Here is a 19,234-nt window from a genome sequence, read left to right on the forward strand (position 1 = left end):
TAAACAACTCAAAAGGGCAAACAAAATGAAATGGGGGTGAAATATGTGAAATCAGCATCTAAAAGATCATAGCAAATTCTTAAAAGATGCAAATAAAAAGAAGGGACATTCCCTTTGCCTTGAGCTGTCAAAAAAGAAAACAACAGCTACTGAAGAATAACGCCATGTCACCACAGCAAAGCTGCAATTTGGAATTCTCAGACACTAAAACAGTAGAGAATTGATCTACCTTGCAGAATAACAGAGAAGTGACTATTTCTAAGCCAGAAAGTACAGGGATGAGTATAAGGAGCAACTGAAAATCTATGGAATGGTTTTATTAAACTCTTTCCCATCCCCAATTCAGGGAGCACAGTATTTTACACAGTCTGCGTGCGCGCACACACATACACAAACACAATTTTTTGAAAATGGAACCACTCAAAAAAAAAAAAGTAAGTTCTTGGACACATTTAACTTTTGTTCGTCAAAGTTAAAACTTAATAGAAGGAATGGGTGAGAAAGTCAAGGATATCTCTCAGAATATAGAGTAAGAGAAAAACATAAAACTTGAAAGCAAAGACAAAACATAAAGACAGAGGATCAACACAGGAGGCTCAATATCTGAATAATAACAATCAGGTAAGAAAAAACTAAGCTAATAAAAGAGAAAAGAATCAAATAGTAAAAATGTAAAACATCTTCAATTTAAACTAAAATGAAAAAATATAGCAAAAGTATTAGAAATAAAAAATTCAAGCACTTCAAAAAATAAGACAATTGGCTATATTTTAATATTCACATGAAGATGCAGTATTGTCAGCAGCACAATCTTTAGTTAATTATTTATTTATAAGAAATAAAGTCAGTTTTATACAAAGTTTAATAGAGGCTAAGATATTTGATAAAGTATCCTGAAATTTCTAGGTAAATATAACTGACTAGTAGTTAATATATTTTAAGACTTTTAGCCTTTTATATAAAGGGGCCCTTTCAAAATTCAAGACTTTGAACAGTTCAATGAAGTAAAGAGACAATCACAATTTAAACCACTATTTGGTATTCATGAAATTAAATGACACATGCCATAATAGCCATAATATCAAACTAATTAAGAAATGAGGCTCAGAATCAGGTTTATTTAGAACCTTTACAAAAATCAAGCCATGTCCAGTACTTAAATTTTCAAGACAGTTATAGACTGACTATTGCAGCTGTAAGAACATCAATTGTACTATTCTATATGTACAAAGAAAACATATAAACCTTTTCTTGAAGATTCAAGTTCATTAGCAATATCAGGTTTCAGGATATGTTACTACTGATGCCCAACCTCCTGCAGCCAGGGGGTTAAATGAGACTGCCTCAGAAGGGTACAGTATTTATTTTTAATAAATAATTATTAAAAATTAACATATGTAATTTATATAATAAAAATTTTTGAATAATTATTTATTCAAAGGTACAGTATATGCACTTATATGCCCTTACCACAGACCTAAAACACAGGATGGTTGTACAACACCATTCAATGGCTACAGCAGGAGGGTACTATAGGGTTGCTTTATTTTAGTCATTGTCTATTTTCAACCTTTGTGCTTGCTGCTAACTGCCTGTATTACTACTGCTAATGCCCAATCTTCTGTCCCTTGTAATGTACTTTTTTGCCTTACAGACTTCTTTTCCCTCTATCAATGTTCCTACAAGAAAAGTTGGCCTTTTTGACAGTAAGTCAAATGGTTGCTTTCTTTCATTAATTTAAATTACCCAATCCTAGTATATCATAAAGAATATTCAACCACATGGAAGAAGAGAGATATATTTAGTATTAATTTCTTTCTATTGTTCTATAAACAATTGTAAACCAAGTTATATATTAGTTTGATATAGTCCTAGAAGGCTGGTCTCTAGAAAGCCATGGTTACATCATCACTTGTATATATATTTTTAAAGACTCATTTTTTGAATAATAGACCGTGTTGAAATGCTAAAAGTTTAGAAACACTCTATTTACAACAAAACCTTATTTCTTTCCAGCCACTCTGCAGCATAACAACAAAAGGCCAAATTCCTCTTGCACGCTTTTTGAGGCAGATTGCAGGGCTCAGCACCACATAATAATCCTACAGGTTTTTAACTCTATCTGGTTTGATTGTCCAGAGCTACTGCATGATTATCTGACTGCTTGGTTTAATACTCATGGGTAAGAGTGAAGACAACTAAACTGAAAAGCCTCCAAACCCACCCCCAATTCTTAAGTGAAAGTCATTACAGTGCTTCACAAATCCAAGTTTGCCTAGAAATAAAACTGCTAATGAAATCTTTCCTATGGTCTTTAAGTTAAGCTTATAAAACATATTCAATAGATAACAGATTAGTAAGTGAAAACTTATTAATCTGTTGGTCAAACAACCAAAATTTGGCTAAGGATGCTGAAAGGCAATCTACAGAAAAGGAAATATAAATAACCAAACATATGAAAATGATCAATCTTATCAGAAAGCACAGATGTTTATAAAGGGTGAGATATTTTTCAACCATCTGATAGGCAAATTTTAATAATAACCAGAACTGAAAAGAATGTAGGACAGCAGGCACTACTGGTGGGGGTATAGGAGCGAAAGCCTCTTTTGGAGAAAATTACCTATACCTAACAATTCTAAAATGAATGAAAACTTTGTTTCAGAAATTCCATGTCCAGACTATTTTAAGAAATATAGATGTATGTGTACACGCAAACACATGTGGTTTGTACGAAGATGCTTATTTCAGAACTATTTAGAAAAATTATATATAGCAAATAAATTTCCATATAAGACAAAATGGTTATGATATGTCCATATTATAGAATACTATGCAACAGTTTAAACAGATGATACAGAATAACACATGATCGTATTTTTTAAAAAAATTCTTAATGCCATACTAAGTAAACACAGCAAATGGCAAAATTACATTCAGAATGGTATCATTTACGTAAACACAGTCAAAGCAAAACCATATACTTTGATACTTAATATACATGTGAAGGCACAGTAACAGGTAGGAAAAGACATGTTCCACATTATTGAAAGTGTTCTCCTCTGCTTATACCTGGAATCAGGGCTTGGAGGTAGTTTTGAAGGGATTTTTGCTTTATCTTCCTTGTTTGAATTTTGAAAAGGAAATGACATTTGTATATTAAGTTCATAATTAAAATAAAACAAAAAACATCAGGTAGGGGTAGTGTAATCCATTTGTTTTATACATTTATGTTGTGTATGTTTACATGATTCTGGTACAGCGTATGTGCATTGGATGTGATAAAGACTAATATGCAGAGGAGTATATATCAAACTGTTAAGAACTATATAAATTCCAAGATAGCCTATTACTATAGACATATCTTTATTGTTTAAATTTTTTAAGAAGGCAGGTTTTTTTAAAAGAAGAGAATTAGCTGGAATATTTGTCAGAGGTTGTTAGTTTAAAAAAAAAAATTCCTAACCAGTCCACATGTTGTTATATATTACTTGAAAAATGAAAATGTAAGCAAATATAAAACTATAACCATTTAACCTAAAATGTTTAAGAAAGAAAATAAAATCTGGTTACGGCCCACACCAAATGCAACATTTAGACTTATCTACAAATTAAGGTTTTTTTTTTTTTTTTTTTAAATAGGAAGAAACTTGGGAATTCCCCTAAATATATGAGAACTTGTCAATCCTGCTTTTGTTTTAAAAATTGGTATTGAAAAATTATTTTCTCAATTATTTCCATAAGATCATATAAAAGTTACATAAATTCTTAGAATAAATCATAACAATATGCCAGCCAAATTTTCTATCAGATTTCCATTTAAATGTACGTAATAGGTTAAATGACTGTCTACCAATACCATCATTTTGATGAATTTGTATGCTATTCCTCATAGCCCCCGGGGAATCACTTCATAGAAAGAAGAGGTCACTAAATACATAGTCATAGGAAGGCTGAAACTGTTAAGAGTTAAAACCTCCAGATATGGACCAGTCTTCCTTAAGAAACTAGCAAAAAAACACTTAAAACATTTTTGAGAAACCTCAGATTTCCCTTCATACATATCTGTGATGTTGATGTCATTATAAAGTATTCCTCTAGGCCTCGTAACAAAAAAAAGGTGTAATGAAAAAAAGAAAAGCTCAAATATTAAGTGTTATAATAGAAAATACCAAATGCACATTTGTGACTCTAGATTTGGTTCTGGCTTGCTTTCTGTGCCTGGATCTGGGACATATCATCCCAGCAAGTCTCAGTTTCCCAATCTGTAAGATGGAAATAGCAAAATACTCTGAACACTTCACAGAGTTATTCATAGCTGAGGAGTTAAAATATATTAAGTATATGAAAGTGCTTTGGAGAACTACTAGGCATTACAGAAATAATGTGTTTTAAAAATGATCCTTACCAAGCTAAAACACTGGCAAAATCAATTTTTAATCAAATTATACCCTGTGTGTAATCTTAAAAGGCTAAATATTTTCTAGAAAATTGTTTACTAGGACACTGACAATTAACTATCATATGAATTAAAACAGTGCCCATGGCAAGCCATTTTGCCTCTTTAAATATTTTATTTTCACAGAATTCTACTTGTGTCAAATACAACAAGAAAGATATCAAGCTGGCTAGTCAAATCTTCCTGCCAAAATCTGTCATTCCTCCAAAGGCAATGTTCTTCCTCTAATCTTTTGCATATATTCTACGTTTCTCCCAATATCCCTTCGTATCTACCACCGAGACTGGACCTTGCTTGGGTTGCAAGGTAAATTGTCACCTTATGCTTGCCAGATCCCACACAGACACATCAAGTGAAAAAAGATGTCAAATGACATGCACACACATGCACAAATGCACACACAAGTGTACACACAAACACACAAGTGTTCTTCATTCTTTAGGGAGAAATATATTTCTTACACAGCAAATGATCGTCACCTTAAAAGGAAGTGTATAACACAAGCAAAAGAAGAAAAATAAATCTTACTCACCATCTCCCATAGCCATTCAGATGGTCCAGGGAGCTCTCTGAAACCAAAAGGTCAAATAGCACAGCAAATAAGTGCAGCTCAGTGCCTGCGCCACTGGGCTCGGCCTGCAGCCACCGGGAGCACTGTGTGACCCAGGCCTCGCTGCAGCTCTGCACCGCAATAGCCAACAGCTGCTACTCCACTTCAAAATAAAAGTCTGGGGTCTTGCTGAAAACCCTCGTTTATTTAGCAGAGCCTAGAAGGACTTGATCAAGATTATTCTTTAGCTGCACATATGCTGTTGGATACAGGTTATGATGTTTCTCCTTGTACTAGCTGCCTGAAATTTAATCTAAGAAAAGCTCTGGGAGCCAATAAATGCCATCCCGCTGGGGGACTTTTAATGCAATCATCAAAACACAAGGCATGTGTTCAGCAATCATTTTCTGCTTCCCTAAAGATATCCATGTAATCAGTAGCAATCACATGATCTGATGGATTAACTGATTTGCGCCTTTTTAAAAAGGTTTTCATCCTTTTGTCGTTACCTTTTAATATTTACAACAGAAGATTGCTAGAAGTGCACAAACAGGAATAGCCCAGTTTCCATGATTAACTGCTCTCATTATGCAGGAAGCATTTCTGGCTGCCGTAAACAAATCACGTCAAAGGCAGCCCATCAAAGGCTGCTCTGTGTGTGGACAGCAGGGCCACACGGAACAAAGCTTGCTTCTGGTGGAGACAGAACCTAGCCAGTGCGCAGCTGCAGGGGCGCAGAGCACCCGCTATCCAAGCTGCACAACCATCAGCACATTGTCAAGCTCTGAGAAGGCCCTGGGGCTCATGGTCACAAACAGATACATTTTAAAAATCAACCAAAGAAAAGAGCTTCTTGCTTTTCACCAAAGGGTATGTTATAAAAATATATAAAGCTGGACTGGAAGTTATCTTATTGACTCATAGAAGCCAAATATTAAGGTAATTTCAAAGCCTAATTTCCAGGCTTTATTTTATTGCCAGCCTCCATAGACAATTCTTTTCCTAGCAACTGTTTCAGAGAAACCAAAAAATACTTTATGTACAATGATTGCATGGGCAAGACTGCATTAGGTGCTACACACACACTCAACAAATAAGAATTATGCACAGTTTTTTCACAGTGAAAGAGAAGATTTGCAGTTAACAACCACCAACCCTCTTAGTGTTTACATCCTTGGTTTGCCCAGGAGATTGTCTAGAAAGCTCCATAACGACACCAGAGCCTGCTATAATCGGGGGCCTCCAACTTATAGTCTTTTCTTTTTAAAAGGGCTGGTGTTCCCTCCTTCTAGTCACGATCTGACAAATTTTAAATCCAGTTTTCTTCTAATAGCAGAATTAATTAATTCTACTGCACTTAAGGACTCTGCCTCATGTACTTTTGTAATATAACAAGTTGAGTTCAAAACACCAGCAAGAGGAAAAAATGATGTGTTCTCACTATTTCAACTAAATGATATGCTCAAATCTCTGATAGAATTTACTTAATGTTCTGAACTAGGGCTTTAGAAAATCATGTCAAATAATCTAATCAGAACTTAAAAGAGTATAGAAATGGCAAATATGAAAAAAAATCAGAGACAAAAGTATGAGATGTAAAAGTTATGCATTTGAACATGCAGGAGGGAAGAGGAAGAATAAAGAGACTATTTCTCTGAACAATAAATGTAAAAGAGAGAGTGTTAGGCAATGTCTTTCCGACTTATCTTATTTCTCTCTAGCCTAAAACTCTTTAGAGATTTCCTACTCCTAGAAGTCCATCAAAACTCCTCCTATGGGGGACAAGGCCCCGATGCTATGGTTCCTACTCAACTTATCCAATTATCTCTCACACTGGTTCTTCCCTCCAACCCACGACCAGCCTCAATGGGCTCCAAGCAGCCTTGTACTCCCTTCTGTTCTTCAAAAATACAAGTCCTTTTCTACCTTTGGGCTTTTATGGTCACAATTTTCTCTGCCCAAAGTGTTTACCAACCATTTATCCCATGACTGGCTCATTCTCATTTATCAGGTCTCAATTCAAATACGTCACCTCTTAAAGACGCCCGTCCCACTGTTCTATCTAAAATGACATCACTGAGTTATTTACCATCTCAATACTCTATTTACCTAACTTATTGGCTGTTCAGATGACTTTTAGCTCTAAAAAAGTTATACCACCTTTATAACGAATCTTTTGGGTTCTTGTATTTAGTAAAATAATTTTTTTCAACACAAAACAATAGGCTGTAAGATGTGTGATGTCTCAGTACTATGATTTAAGGTAAAGACACACTAAAAAATCTTATTTACCATAATAGTTTCTGGTCACAGAATATCATGTGGAACAAATCTGAATTGTGTGCCATGTTTGGATAGACCCAAAACAATCTTTTTTGCATAAATACACCAAGTGAGGGAGAGAAAAGGTGGTATCTTCAATAGCTCTTTGTATGCATAAACTATTTTCACAAGATTTCATGTTCAGCCTTTACCCTGTCCTAAGATGTTTTCATGTTTCTATAACTTTATTTATAGTTTTAGTTTTAATGTGCAATAAAAATGAATCAACAAAGGCCTGAAAATTTTGTGGGGAAAAATTGTCCAGAAATAAAGAAGCTGAATTAAACTCCATGATATTAGTTTATGTACAATGTGCCTTTAAATTGTTACTTACAAAAATTTGTTTTCAGTATTTAATTGACATATTTTTCCACCTGGGAAAACTACTCAAGTATCACGGGCTGGGATGAAACACACCATAATTTTTCTCATTAATACTGGTGAAAATAATTTTTTCATCTAATGGCCTTTCACTTGGCAGCAGGGTATTTAGGAATAATTTAAATTCATTAAACAAGGAGTAGTTATATTTGCTTCTCTATCAACTGTAACTACATTGTATATTCATTTGTTTACTTGTTTATGATCTATTTCCATCACTAGATTATAGGATCCTTAAGGGGAGAAATTTCATTATCTTTTTCCTGCTGTGACATGATCTAATTTACACTTTAAGAAGATTCGTATGATTTCTGAGTAGCAAATGTATTCCTGGGGGCAAACGTGGAACAGAAGTCTATTGAAGTACTTCAGGTAAAAGCTAAAGGAGATTTACGGTAGGATATTAGCAGTAGAGACAAAAAAAATAAGCAAATTTGGGATATGTTAGTATTTCAGAAGTAGAAGTATTTGATCAGTTAGAACAGGAAATCAAGTTAGGTTTCCAGCTTGAGCTGATGATGGTGCCACTGACTAAAATGGCTAAGACTGGAGAAGGAACAGATCTGAGGGGTAAGAAGAGACAACAGGGTTTCATTTTTGGATACAGTAAGCCTGAAATGCCTGTTAGGCAGCCAAATAGGAATGTCATCAAGGCCACAGGATACCAAGTCTAGATCTAACCCAAAAAAGAGATGAATAATGGCTAGAACTACACACTGGGAATCATTAGCAAAGAGTTATCATTTAAAGCATTTGAGTACGGTTAGATCACTAAGAGAGAATAAAAACAGGGAAGAGGAGACCTGGGCCCTAGGATTTGCCAACATGATAAACAGGTTTCCTTCTTCTAGCATCCTCTCTTGTTAATTACTTCATTAAGGATTTTTTTTCAATGACAGCATAATATTATCATCAAAAACATTATAACCAATATAGACTTTAACTTTCACATTTGACCATACTTGCAATATTCAGACTGCAATTGTCAATGCAAACAATCTTTGAAGTCTTCTTCAAAAAAAGTAAATGCCAGAGACTAACTCCAAACCTCTGTTTATTGAGTGATAAAGGAATGGGAACTAAAAAATAAGAAATAAAAAAGCTTGGGCAGGGCACAGTGGTTCACGCCTGTAATCCCAGCACTTTGGGAGGCTAAGGTGGGCAGATCATAAGGTCAAGAGATGGGGACCATCCTGGCCAACATGGTGAAACCCCGTCTCTGCTTAAAATACAAAAAAATTAGCTGGGCGTAGTAGCACACGCTTGTAGTCCCAGTTACTCGAGAGGCTGAGACAGGAAAATCACTTGAATTCGGGAGGCGGAGGTTGCAGAGAGCCGAGTTGCACCACTGTACTCCAGCCTGGCGACAGAGCGAGACTGCATCTCAAAAACAAACAAAACTCTATTTTGAAGGTAACAGAAATAATGCCACAAAACACAAGAATAACAGTGCTTTCGAAATAAACCATACACAAACAATGAATACCTTAGATTTTACAAGTATTCTACTTTTTTTCCTTAGAGTTGTAACCACTTAGTCTGAAATACACAAATGATCATGTTATGAAAACACGCAAGTTCAGGGATCTTGTGTATAGCAAATCTCTTCCTACTGTTTCTGATTTCTATAGAAATCGACAGAGGTAACTGCTAGAAAAATAAGGAGGAGGTACTTAAGACACTTTCTATTCAGAGAAGAGAAGTGAGAAACTTCTGGCATTCAAGGTAAGGACTGGTAGCACTGAAGTCAATTTATGCTTCTGGAACTAAGTTTAGATGTGTGTAAACAAAATCTTTCTAACGCTCACTTATTCCATCTGACGTCCTGCAACATATCATTGTCTTGGTTTAACCCAAAGAACAGTAAGTAAATTATATTAGTAACTAGTTTTCCTATTATTTGACTATAAATTCACACACTAAATTTTTACTTCAACATTATTTATATTACTAAGTTAACCACACTCTCTTTAATATGAAGCTACTTTACTAGGTGGAAAAACCACCGATACTATCTTTGGAAATATATTCTTTACATATATGGCTAACTAATATTTAAAGTCTCAAGTGTAGGTAAACGCTACCCAACAAAGCTAAACATAATTTATCAACTTCACAAAAAGGAGAGGAACCACAAAAATCAAGTAAGTACCAGATATTAACTCCAAACCTCCCTAAAGTCCAACTTGGTCTCATTTTACTTAAGAAGCCCAAGGCAATTTATGCTAGTCAAGTTCCTGTGTATGAGCTTCTTCATCATTACCATCCATGATAGTCTGCACACAGATATAATAGAACCCATCAAGCCCACAATTTCTATTAAAGACAACTAAGCAAAGCAATTATTTTAGGTATAAAAATGCATTTTATGCATAGAAAATGGAAGGCAAGAGGGTCATCATACCTCAACCCAGAAGACACAAAAAATAAGGCAGTATCACCAAAAAAAAGAGCACCATCATGTTACACAATTGACCCACTATTACATTTTCACTCACACCAAAAGAATCAGGATAATTATCAGCAGGATGTAAATATTTTGTTATTATATCTCAACTAAATTTTCAAGCCACAAAATCAACTCTTTTGAATCAGTGATATAATCATTGACCTGAAAACACATTTTAGCTCCTAAAATTTTGCTAAATATTCTTAGAAGTGTTTGAGAGCTTAATTACTCTTACCTTTGCAGACACTCAAAATCATACCGCCTGAACTTTGCACTTCATCAAATTTGGCAAATATCATTTCTAATCTGGGAATAAAGAATAAATTGTGTTTGATTTTTTTTTTACATATAGATTAAATAGAAACAATTTCCTTCACCATTCCCTTAGAAAAAACAATTGTAGGGATTCAGCTACTTTTCTATACAACTCTCTTTCACAATTAACTCACTTACTAAAAGAAGACACAAAACCCATATCTCTTCAGTTGAAAGAAGTCAAATATAGGTAGGATTCTACATACTTGCAGGTGAAAAGACAATTTTTACACAAAGCAATTTCTCATCATTCATCATAAAATCATTTCTCCAAATCTAACAAAAATATTCTAGTTCCAACCTCATAAGTGTACTCCGTCACCAAGGCATCTTTTAAAGGCACATAAAAGTCATGCCAAAGTAACTTAAGGCAAACATAAAAACAATTAAATATAAAACATCAAAAACTAAAAAGACAGCTCGTATCACTGATAGTCTGATGCTGTCCCTGTTAACATGACTATTTTCATACAAAACCAATTCCACTGGCGCTTCTCATTTTATATTCAGGATACTTACACTTTCTATACTTAATGCTATCACTTTTCTTAGTTAAAAACGTGTTTATTACGAAAGTAATGTACATTCATTATAAAAGAAAATTAGGAAATATAAATAGGAACCAAAAAAACACATTTCTATCAATCAGAGAACATATTTATTAACTGTATCCCTTCTGATACTTTTCTATTCATATAAAAATTTTCTTCAGAGTGAAATGGGATCAGGCTGACGGCACTTTTTTTTTTTTAGTTTTTCTTTCCCTTTCCAATATATTGTGCTATGATTCATTCTTAAATTCGTAACTTAGAGAATTGGGAAAGGGAGGAGGGTCAACTGTCATGCTGCCTTTAGTTGCCAAATGTTCTCCTATGACTTACAAATACATATCTGTCACAATTTCGTTTTCTAAAACCTTACTTAAGCCTTGGTCCTCATGGCGGTCATTTCTTACCAGTAAGTTAAAGATATAGATACTTTCATTGGCTTATTTTAGTAAGAACTAAATGCTTTTTTAAATTTGAAATCTCAGAAGAATTAATTATAATAGGATTTCTAAACCTTAACATCACCTCCTACTTCCAATAAATTCAACAAATACAACTATTTACGTATCTGAAAGCATTTCAGTTCGAAGACACAGGTCCCTTTATCCTACAGAGCAGTATTTTCTGGAGGGTTGGACACACACCAGCAGGTTGCCCAGAGATAAGAGGCGGACACGAGATAGAAGGAAACACTAGAATTAGAAGCTGGAACCTCAGAAAGGAGGCCAGGTGCAGAGGCTCATGCCTATAATCCCAGCACTTTGGGAGGCCGAGCAGGGCAGATCACCTGCGCTCAGGAGTTCAAGACCAGCCTGGCCAACATGGCAAAACACACATCCCTACTAAAAATACAGAAATACAAAAATCAGCCAGGCATGTGGCACACACTTGTAGTCCCAGCTACTAGGGAGGCTGAGGCACAAGAATTGCTTGAAACTGGGAGGTAGAAGTTGCAGTGAGCCTAGATCCTACCAGTGCATACTCCGGTCTGGGTGACAGAGCGAGATTTTGTCTCAAAAAAAAAAAAAAGAGAGAAAGAGAGGATTTAGGAGAGAGTTGTTTGAAAAAAAGCAGAACAAGACATGAAGGGGCATAACACTCAGCTATAGATCAGGAGAACAGCAGTAGAAAATTCAGGACAGAAAGCTTGGAAAGAGAAGCGGGTTGGCAAGGAATTAAGGTAAGGCAGATAATACATGGAGACAGGAATGGAGATGTAAGCAGCTTTAGCGGAAGAGGGGTCAAATGAAATAGTAGGCAAATATAATACGAATATGGGAGAGAGGAGGGGAAGGGAAAGGAAGAAAAAAGGGGTCAGAGTAGAAGTATCACCCAAAGGTCTTTTGGGACTGGATTGGGCTAAGAAAGACACACAGCATTACCTTACAGCACACAAATTACCTTACAGCATTCACCTTGCTGCCAGCTCTCCAGTTACTCCATATACTCTTCCTATGATTGTTCTACTCTCTCTTCTCAGTCTCTCTTTCCTTCTAATGCTTCCCACTTTACCAACTTTCAATAAAATTAACATCTGACTTTTGTTATTTATTAAAAATATTTTAGTCACCTGCTCAAAATTTTATAAAGGATAAATTCATAACTTCTTATCTTTAATGCAAACAAAACAACAAACACAGTATAATTTTCTATGTGGTCCTCACTGGATCCCTCCAACCCCATCATTAAACTCTATACACTTATTTTAGAAAAACAAACATAATTATAATAGATGATTACCGTACCTATAATTTGGTGAAAAAAGGAAGAAATAAACAATTTAAGAGCAGAGAGAACAGTCTAAGCTATTTTCAGTAATTCAAGGGAAAAAATTAGGAAATTCAATGGAAGAAAAATACAACAGACCGGATTATCCAAAAAATTATAAACACAATTTAAGAGATCTATAAAGCTCTAGGAAGGTTCGGACTTAGGATAAGGATAGAGGGCAGTAAAGCATTAGGAAGGTTATGACTCATAGGGTAAGGAGGACGGAATTAGAAAAGCAACTCTAACCAAAGTCCAGACTTAAAAGTTTAGAATAAGAATAATGAATCCCAAATACAACATGAAAGAGACAGTTAGGTATCTCAGACTTTATCTTTTTAAAATAACAGCATTATTGAGATAGAATTCAGATACCATACAATTCACCTCTTTAAAGTGTACAATATAATGATTTTTAGTATATCTGCAGTTATGCAACCACAAAAATAATCCCTTTCAGAACATTTTCTATCACCTCCAAAAATAACCACATATGCATTAGCAATCATTCCTCATTTACCCTGATCTCTCTAGTCCTAGGCAAACACTAATCTACTTCCTTTCTCTAAAGATTATATATAGCCTATGAGTTGCCATATCTGGCCATTTCATATAAATGGAATCACAATGTGTGGCCTTTTGTGACTGGCTTCTTTCATGAATGTTTTCAAGGTTGATGCATGATGTGTCAGTCATCCCGGTTATGACCAAATAGTATTTCATTGTATGGATTTACCACATTTTGTTTATCCACTCACCAAGTAATGGACATACCTAGATGTGGGGTGTCTCTATTTTTTGGCTATTATAAATAATGCTGTTATGAACACCTGTGTGTAGGTTTTTGTGAGGAATATGTTTTCATATCACTTGCATATATAGCTAGGAATGGAATTACCAGGTTATATGATAGTTCTATGCTTGACTTTTTTTTTTTTTTTTTTTGAGACAGTGTCTCGCTCTGTCGCCAGGCACCAGGCTGGAGTGCGGTAGCGCGATCTTGGCTCACTGCAACCTCCACCTCCCAGGTTCAAGCAATTCTCCTGCCTCAGCATAGCTGGGACTACAGACACACACCACCACACCCAGCTAATTTTTTTTAAATATTTTAGTAGAGATGGGGTTTCACTATGTTGGCCAGGATGGTCTCGATCTCTTGACCTCGTGATCCGCCTGCCTCGGCCTCCCAAATTGCTGGGATTACAGGCGTGAGCCACCACGCCCGGTCTATGCTTGACATTTTAGAAATTACAAACTGTTTTCCAAACTTGCTGCACCATTTTACATTCCCAACAGCAATGTATGAGGGTTCCAATTGCTCTACATCCGCAATACTTGTTATTGTTTATCATTTTCTATTTGTCTATCATTTTTTTATTTTAGTCATCCTGGGGCATATAATAGTTTTGATCTTATATCCCTCATGGTTAAATGGCGTTAAACACCTTGTTATGCACTACTGTCATTTGTATATTCTTTTAAAAGAGACTCAAATCTCTTCTCTGTTTTTAAAATTGGGTTATCTGTCCTTTTACTACTGAGCTGTAAAGAGCCTTTTATATATTCAAGATATGTGTCTTATAAAATATTTGATTTCGGCCACGTACGGTGTCTCACGCCTATAATCCCAGCACTTTGGGAGGCGGAGGCAGGCAGATCACTTGAGGTCAAAGGTTCAAGACCAGCCTGGCCAACATGGTGAAAGCCCATCTGTTCTGAAAATACAAAACATAGCCAGTTGTGGTGGTACACGGTACATGCCTATAATCCCAGCTACTCGGGAGGCTGAGGCAGGAGAATCACTTGAACTTGGGAGGTGGAGGTTGCAGTGAGCTGAGATTGTGCCACTGCACTCTAGCCTGGGCGACAGAGTGAGATTGTCTTAAAAAAAAAAAAAGAAAAAAAAAAAAGAAATTTGATTTACAAGTATTTACTCCCATTTTGTAGGGTTTCTTTTACTTTCCTGATGGTGTTCCTTGAAGCATAAGTTTTAAATTTTGATGATATCCAATTTATCTATTTTTTTCATTGTTTTTTTTCCCCCATTGGTTGTTGCGTTTTTGGTGCTTTATCTAAGGAACCATTGCCTAGTGCTTTCTAAGAGTTTTATTATTTTGGCTCTTACATTTGGTTCTAAGGTCCATTTTGAGTTAATTTTTGGGTGTGGAGTGAGAAAGAGATGCAACTTCATTTGGATATCTAGTTTATAAAGCACCATTGTTGAAAAGACTATTCTTTCTTTCCCTACTGAATGGTCTTGGCACCTCTGATAAAAATGAACAGACCAAAAATATGAGTTTATTTCAGTACAGTTCCATTGATCTATATCTGGTGTTATACTAGTACCCTATTCTCAGAACTTACCTTTTAAAAAATATTTGATAGAAAAAAATTGTTTAATTATTATTTTAAAACTGTTTGACTTGGCTGGGTAAAGTAGCTCACATCTGTAATCCCAGCACTTTGAGAGGTCAACGCAGGCGGATCACTAGTTCAGGAGTTCAAGACCAGGCTGGCCAACATAGTGAAACCCCTTATCTACTAAAAATACAATTAGTCTGTAATCCCAGCTACTCGGGAGGCTGAGGCAGGAGAACTGCTTGAACCCAAGAGGCGGAGGCTGCAGTGAGCCGAGATCATGCCATTGCACTCCAACTTGGGTGACAGTTAGAGACGACAACTCAAAAAAAATTTTTTTTTGACTTAATGTCTTTATGAATTATACTTTAGTTGTTTTAACAAAGAAGAATTGTTCTGATATAAATATAGGATGGGCAAAAACAAACTTTAACCTTAGAGGTCTATAGCCAACAGAAATTTTAGAAAACATAAAGGGAGCAGTATTTTGAGAATCAAAACTATCCCTTCTAAAAATTAAAGTTAGGATTTGATCACTATAACAAAAGAATAATTTGTTTCAAATGAATGTAATATTCAGTATAATGTTAACTCTTAAGAATATATGCTAGCAGAAAAAGGGAAATAGTGGAACAATAGTCTGAAAAAGGTATAAACCAAAATTAATCTATGCTTTAACTTATACAAGTTTAAGAACTCATTAATGTGTGTTATTATTTTGAGGATTCAAAATACTACGTATAAATAATGAGGCCATAGGCATCAAGAGTAGAAAACATTCTGTATGTTTGAAAAGCAAAGCTCATGTACCCACACAGAGTCCTTCTCCATTGCCTACTACCTGCTAAAGAAGTATCACCAAGGAGAATGACACAAGCACAGCATGGAAGAAAGAACAATGGACTGGGTACCATCAACCTCTCACCTACTGTCACTGCTCTGGGTCTCAGAGTCTTCATCTACCAATTGGCTACCCAGTTAGAGGAAGGAGCAATGGTAAGAACGGCTAGGGGTAATAAGTCATTGGCCTATTTCAATAAGAACATTAAAGTATTAGCTACCTGCATATGATAAAACCCCTATGAGGTTAATTCTGATGAGAGGAAAATCAAATAAAGAGTTTCCTCTAACAACTAGTATTATTAACAAAAGATAAAAATCAAGAAGAAGAAAGGAAAATTATAGGCCAATGTCATTTTGAGCATAGATGCAAAAATTCTAAGCACACATGTGCACACTTGATTTATAATAAAATAAGAAATGAAGAAAGATGTTTTCAATAAGTGGTTCTGGGTCAAGTGAATATCCACATGAAAAAAATTTTTACCTATAGTCTTATCATTGCATTTGCCAAAAAACAAACAAACAAATCCAAGTGGATTGTAGATCTAAATGCGAATAAAATTTTAAGACAATTACATAGAAGAATATCTTCATGTATAAGGGAAAGCAAAGATTTCATAAAAAGGGCAGAGAAATTTCGACTCATTAAAGAAACGACTGAGAATTACATTAAAATTAAGAACTTATGGACATTAAAAGGTATCATCAAGAACGTACAAAAGCAAGTCATAGAGTGAAAGAAGATACTTGAAGCATATAGCGTTGACAATGGCTTGTCCAGAGAACATATAAAAAAGTTCTACACATCAAGTTTTTAAAAAGATAACTCAATTAAAAACATGGGAAAGCAATCTGAAAAGAACACGACAAAAGAAGACAACCAAATGGCTGATAAACAGATTAAGTGGTGCTCCTATTTGTATCAGAAAAATGCACGTTACAACCACAATGAAACCACACCTCACCCACTAAAATTCTAAAATTAGTAAAAAAAAAAAAAATAAGCCTAACAATACAAAATATTGGTGAATATGTCGTATAATGAAAACTTGCAGAGTGTCAGTGAGAATATAAATGGATGCAACCACCCTGAAAAACTGTCAATATCAACTAAATGTGAACATACCCTCTGACACAGCAATTCCACTCTAACATATTCCAAAAGAATGAATTTGTATGTGCACCAAAAAGCATATACAAGAAAGTTATTAGCAGCATTCTCATAAAAACCATAAACCGAAAGCAATGCAAATGTCCATCTACAGTTTGGATTCATAAAATATAGTCTATTCATACAATGGAAAACTATAAGGCTATGAAAATGAACAACTGTTGCTGGATCCAACAACCCAAATGAATATATATACATATTATATAACATATATGTATATATATGTATTTTTTTAAACATAGTTTTAACTAAAAGAAGCCAGACACAAAAGAGTATATGATTCTATTAATACAAAATTCAGAAACAGGCAAAACTAAACTATGATGTTACAAGTCAGGATTGTGGTTACTTTTGGGAAGAGAAGAGGAACATATTGAAAAGGATTTGAAGTGGTTTCTGGGATGTTGTAGTGTTCTACTTCATTTGTATGGTGGATACATACATGCGTGTATTCACTGTTATAATTTATAGAGTTGTATACTAATGATTCGTGCACTTTTCTGCATGGAGTTCCTACCGGAATAAACATTAAAAAAAATTTTTAAGTAAGTAATTCCCACCTCCAATTTCCATATGTAAGAAGTTTGTAAAGTTGCTACTCTGCCCTAACAACAAATAAAAAGTAAACAACTAAAAAATCAACAACTCTTCTTAGATCTATAAGAAAAGTGAGGTCACAGGGCAAACCTCTGCACCAAAAATTGGAAATAGACAGATGAAAACAGAGAATCACAACTTACCAGAGCTGAACCCATCAGTAGAAACCTGTGTGGAAACCAGTACCAGGGTGGGAAAACCTGACCTGTAGTTGACAAATTGCTGGAGGCTCACAGTGGACAACTCCTGAGAGGTAAAAACTCCAGGGGGTCCGGGCACAGTGGCTCACGCCTGTAATCCCAGCACTTTGGGAAACCGAGGTGGGGGGGATCACAAGGTCAGGAGATTGAGACCATCCTGGCTAAAATGGCAAAATCTCGTCTCTACTAAAAATACAAAAAAAAAAAATTAGCTAGGGTGTAGTGGTGTGCACCTGTAGTCCCAGCTACTCCGGAGGCTGAGGCAAGAGAATCGCTTGAATCCAGGAGGCGGAGGTTGCAGTGAGCCAAGATTGTGCCACTGTACTCCAGCCTGGGCAACAGAGTGAGACTCTGTTTCAAAAAATAACTCCAGGGGACCCAGTCATGGGAGTAAGGAGCGAGACCACACTTTTTTGAGCTTTACCTTCAAGAGCTCAAACTTGGTTTTCAGAGTGAATGTCAGTGCAAATCCTATCATGTTTCCAGCAGGGAGAACCAAAAAGGAACCATATTGAAATATGTGAGAGTATTCTGTTTTCCTTAACAATGTCTGATCTTAAGTGAAACTATTTAATTAGACTTAACCTGCTGGGGTTTTATCAGAGCCTAGCTGACCTAGGAAAATACCCAACTCCTGCTGCTCTATTTTCCACGTGGAGAAATGGAAACCTGGAACTCCAGCCTCCTATAGCCTTTCACCTAAAAAAAAAAAAAAAAAAAAAAAAGGGAAATATATCACTCCAGCCCACTCTAGGCAGCCATCCTATCCACCTAAGTGAGGGGAGAGGGCAGGAATAACTTAGAAACATTTGTGAAATTCACAATCCAGAAGCACAGGCTCACTAAAAGAGACCTATTCATAGGACTCTTTTCATAGAACACTTTTCATAGAACACTCTATTCATAGAACACTTCCTCTCCCTGATACCTTACCAACATATTACTAAAGGCCCGTTTTAAGTAGCAACTTTTACCTGACACATCATGTCCAACTATTTTTTTTAAATTACATGACATAATAAAAGACAAAAAAGAGAGAGACCAAGTATCAGAACCAGACCCAGAAATGGAAGTATGTTGGAATTACCAGACCAGGAATTTTTTTTAAACTATGATTAATATACTAAGGGCTCCAAAGAATGAAGTAGACAGCATGCCAAAAAGGGGGGGAAAATAGATAAAAAGGCTAGAGATCAAAACATAATAAAATTGAAGAATGTCCTTACTGGTTTATTGGTAGACTGAACACTGCTATATCTATGAGCTTGAGGAAA

The 19,234-nt window shown here is 35.4% G+C and overlaps 1 protein-coding gene across 28 annotated transcripts in view; it reads right to left on the reverse strand.

The window, feature by feature from the left end:
* Nucleotides 1–19,234, reverse strand: part of CLASP2 (cytoplasmic linker associated protein 2) — a 203,727-nt gene that overhangs the window by 173,725 nt on the left and 10,768 nt on the right. For 23 of the 28 annotated variants that reach the window (XM_037736045.1, XM_017521726.2, XM_017521715.2 and 20 more), the window contains exon 3: nt 10,397–10,467. In XM_037736045.1, the coding sequence (XP_037591973.1) occupies nt 10,397–10,467 (71 nt within the window). Of the gene's footprint in view, nt 1–4,991; nt 5,781–10,396; nt 10,468–19,234 lie in introns of those variants that run through there. The other 5 variants (XM_037736052.1, XM_037736048.1, XM_017521752.2 and 2 more) reach the window with 1 other exon arrangement.

Source organism: Cebus imitator, unplaced genomic scaffold (genome assembly GCF_001604975.1).
Source record: "Cebus imitator isolate Cc_AM_T3 unplaced genomic scaffold, Cebus_imitator-1.0 Scaffold21, whole genome shotgun sequence".
Classification (NCBI taxonomy): domain Eukaryota; kingdom Metazoa; phylum Chordata; class Mammalia; order Primates; family Cebidae; genus Cebus; species Cebus imitator.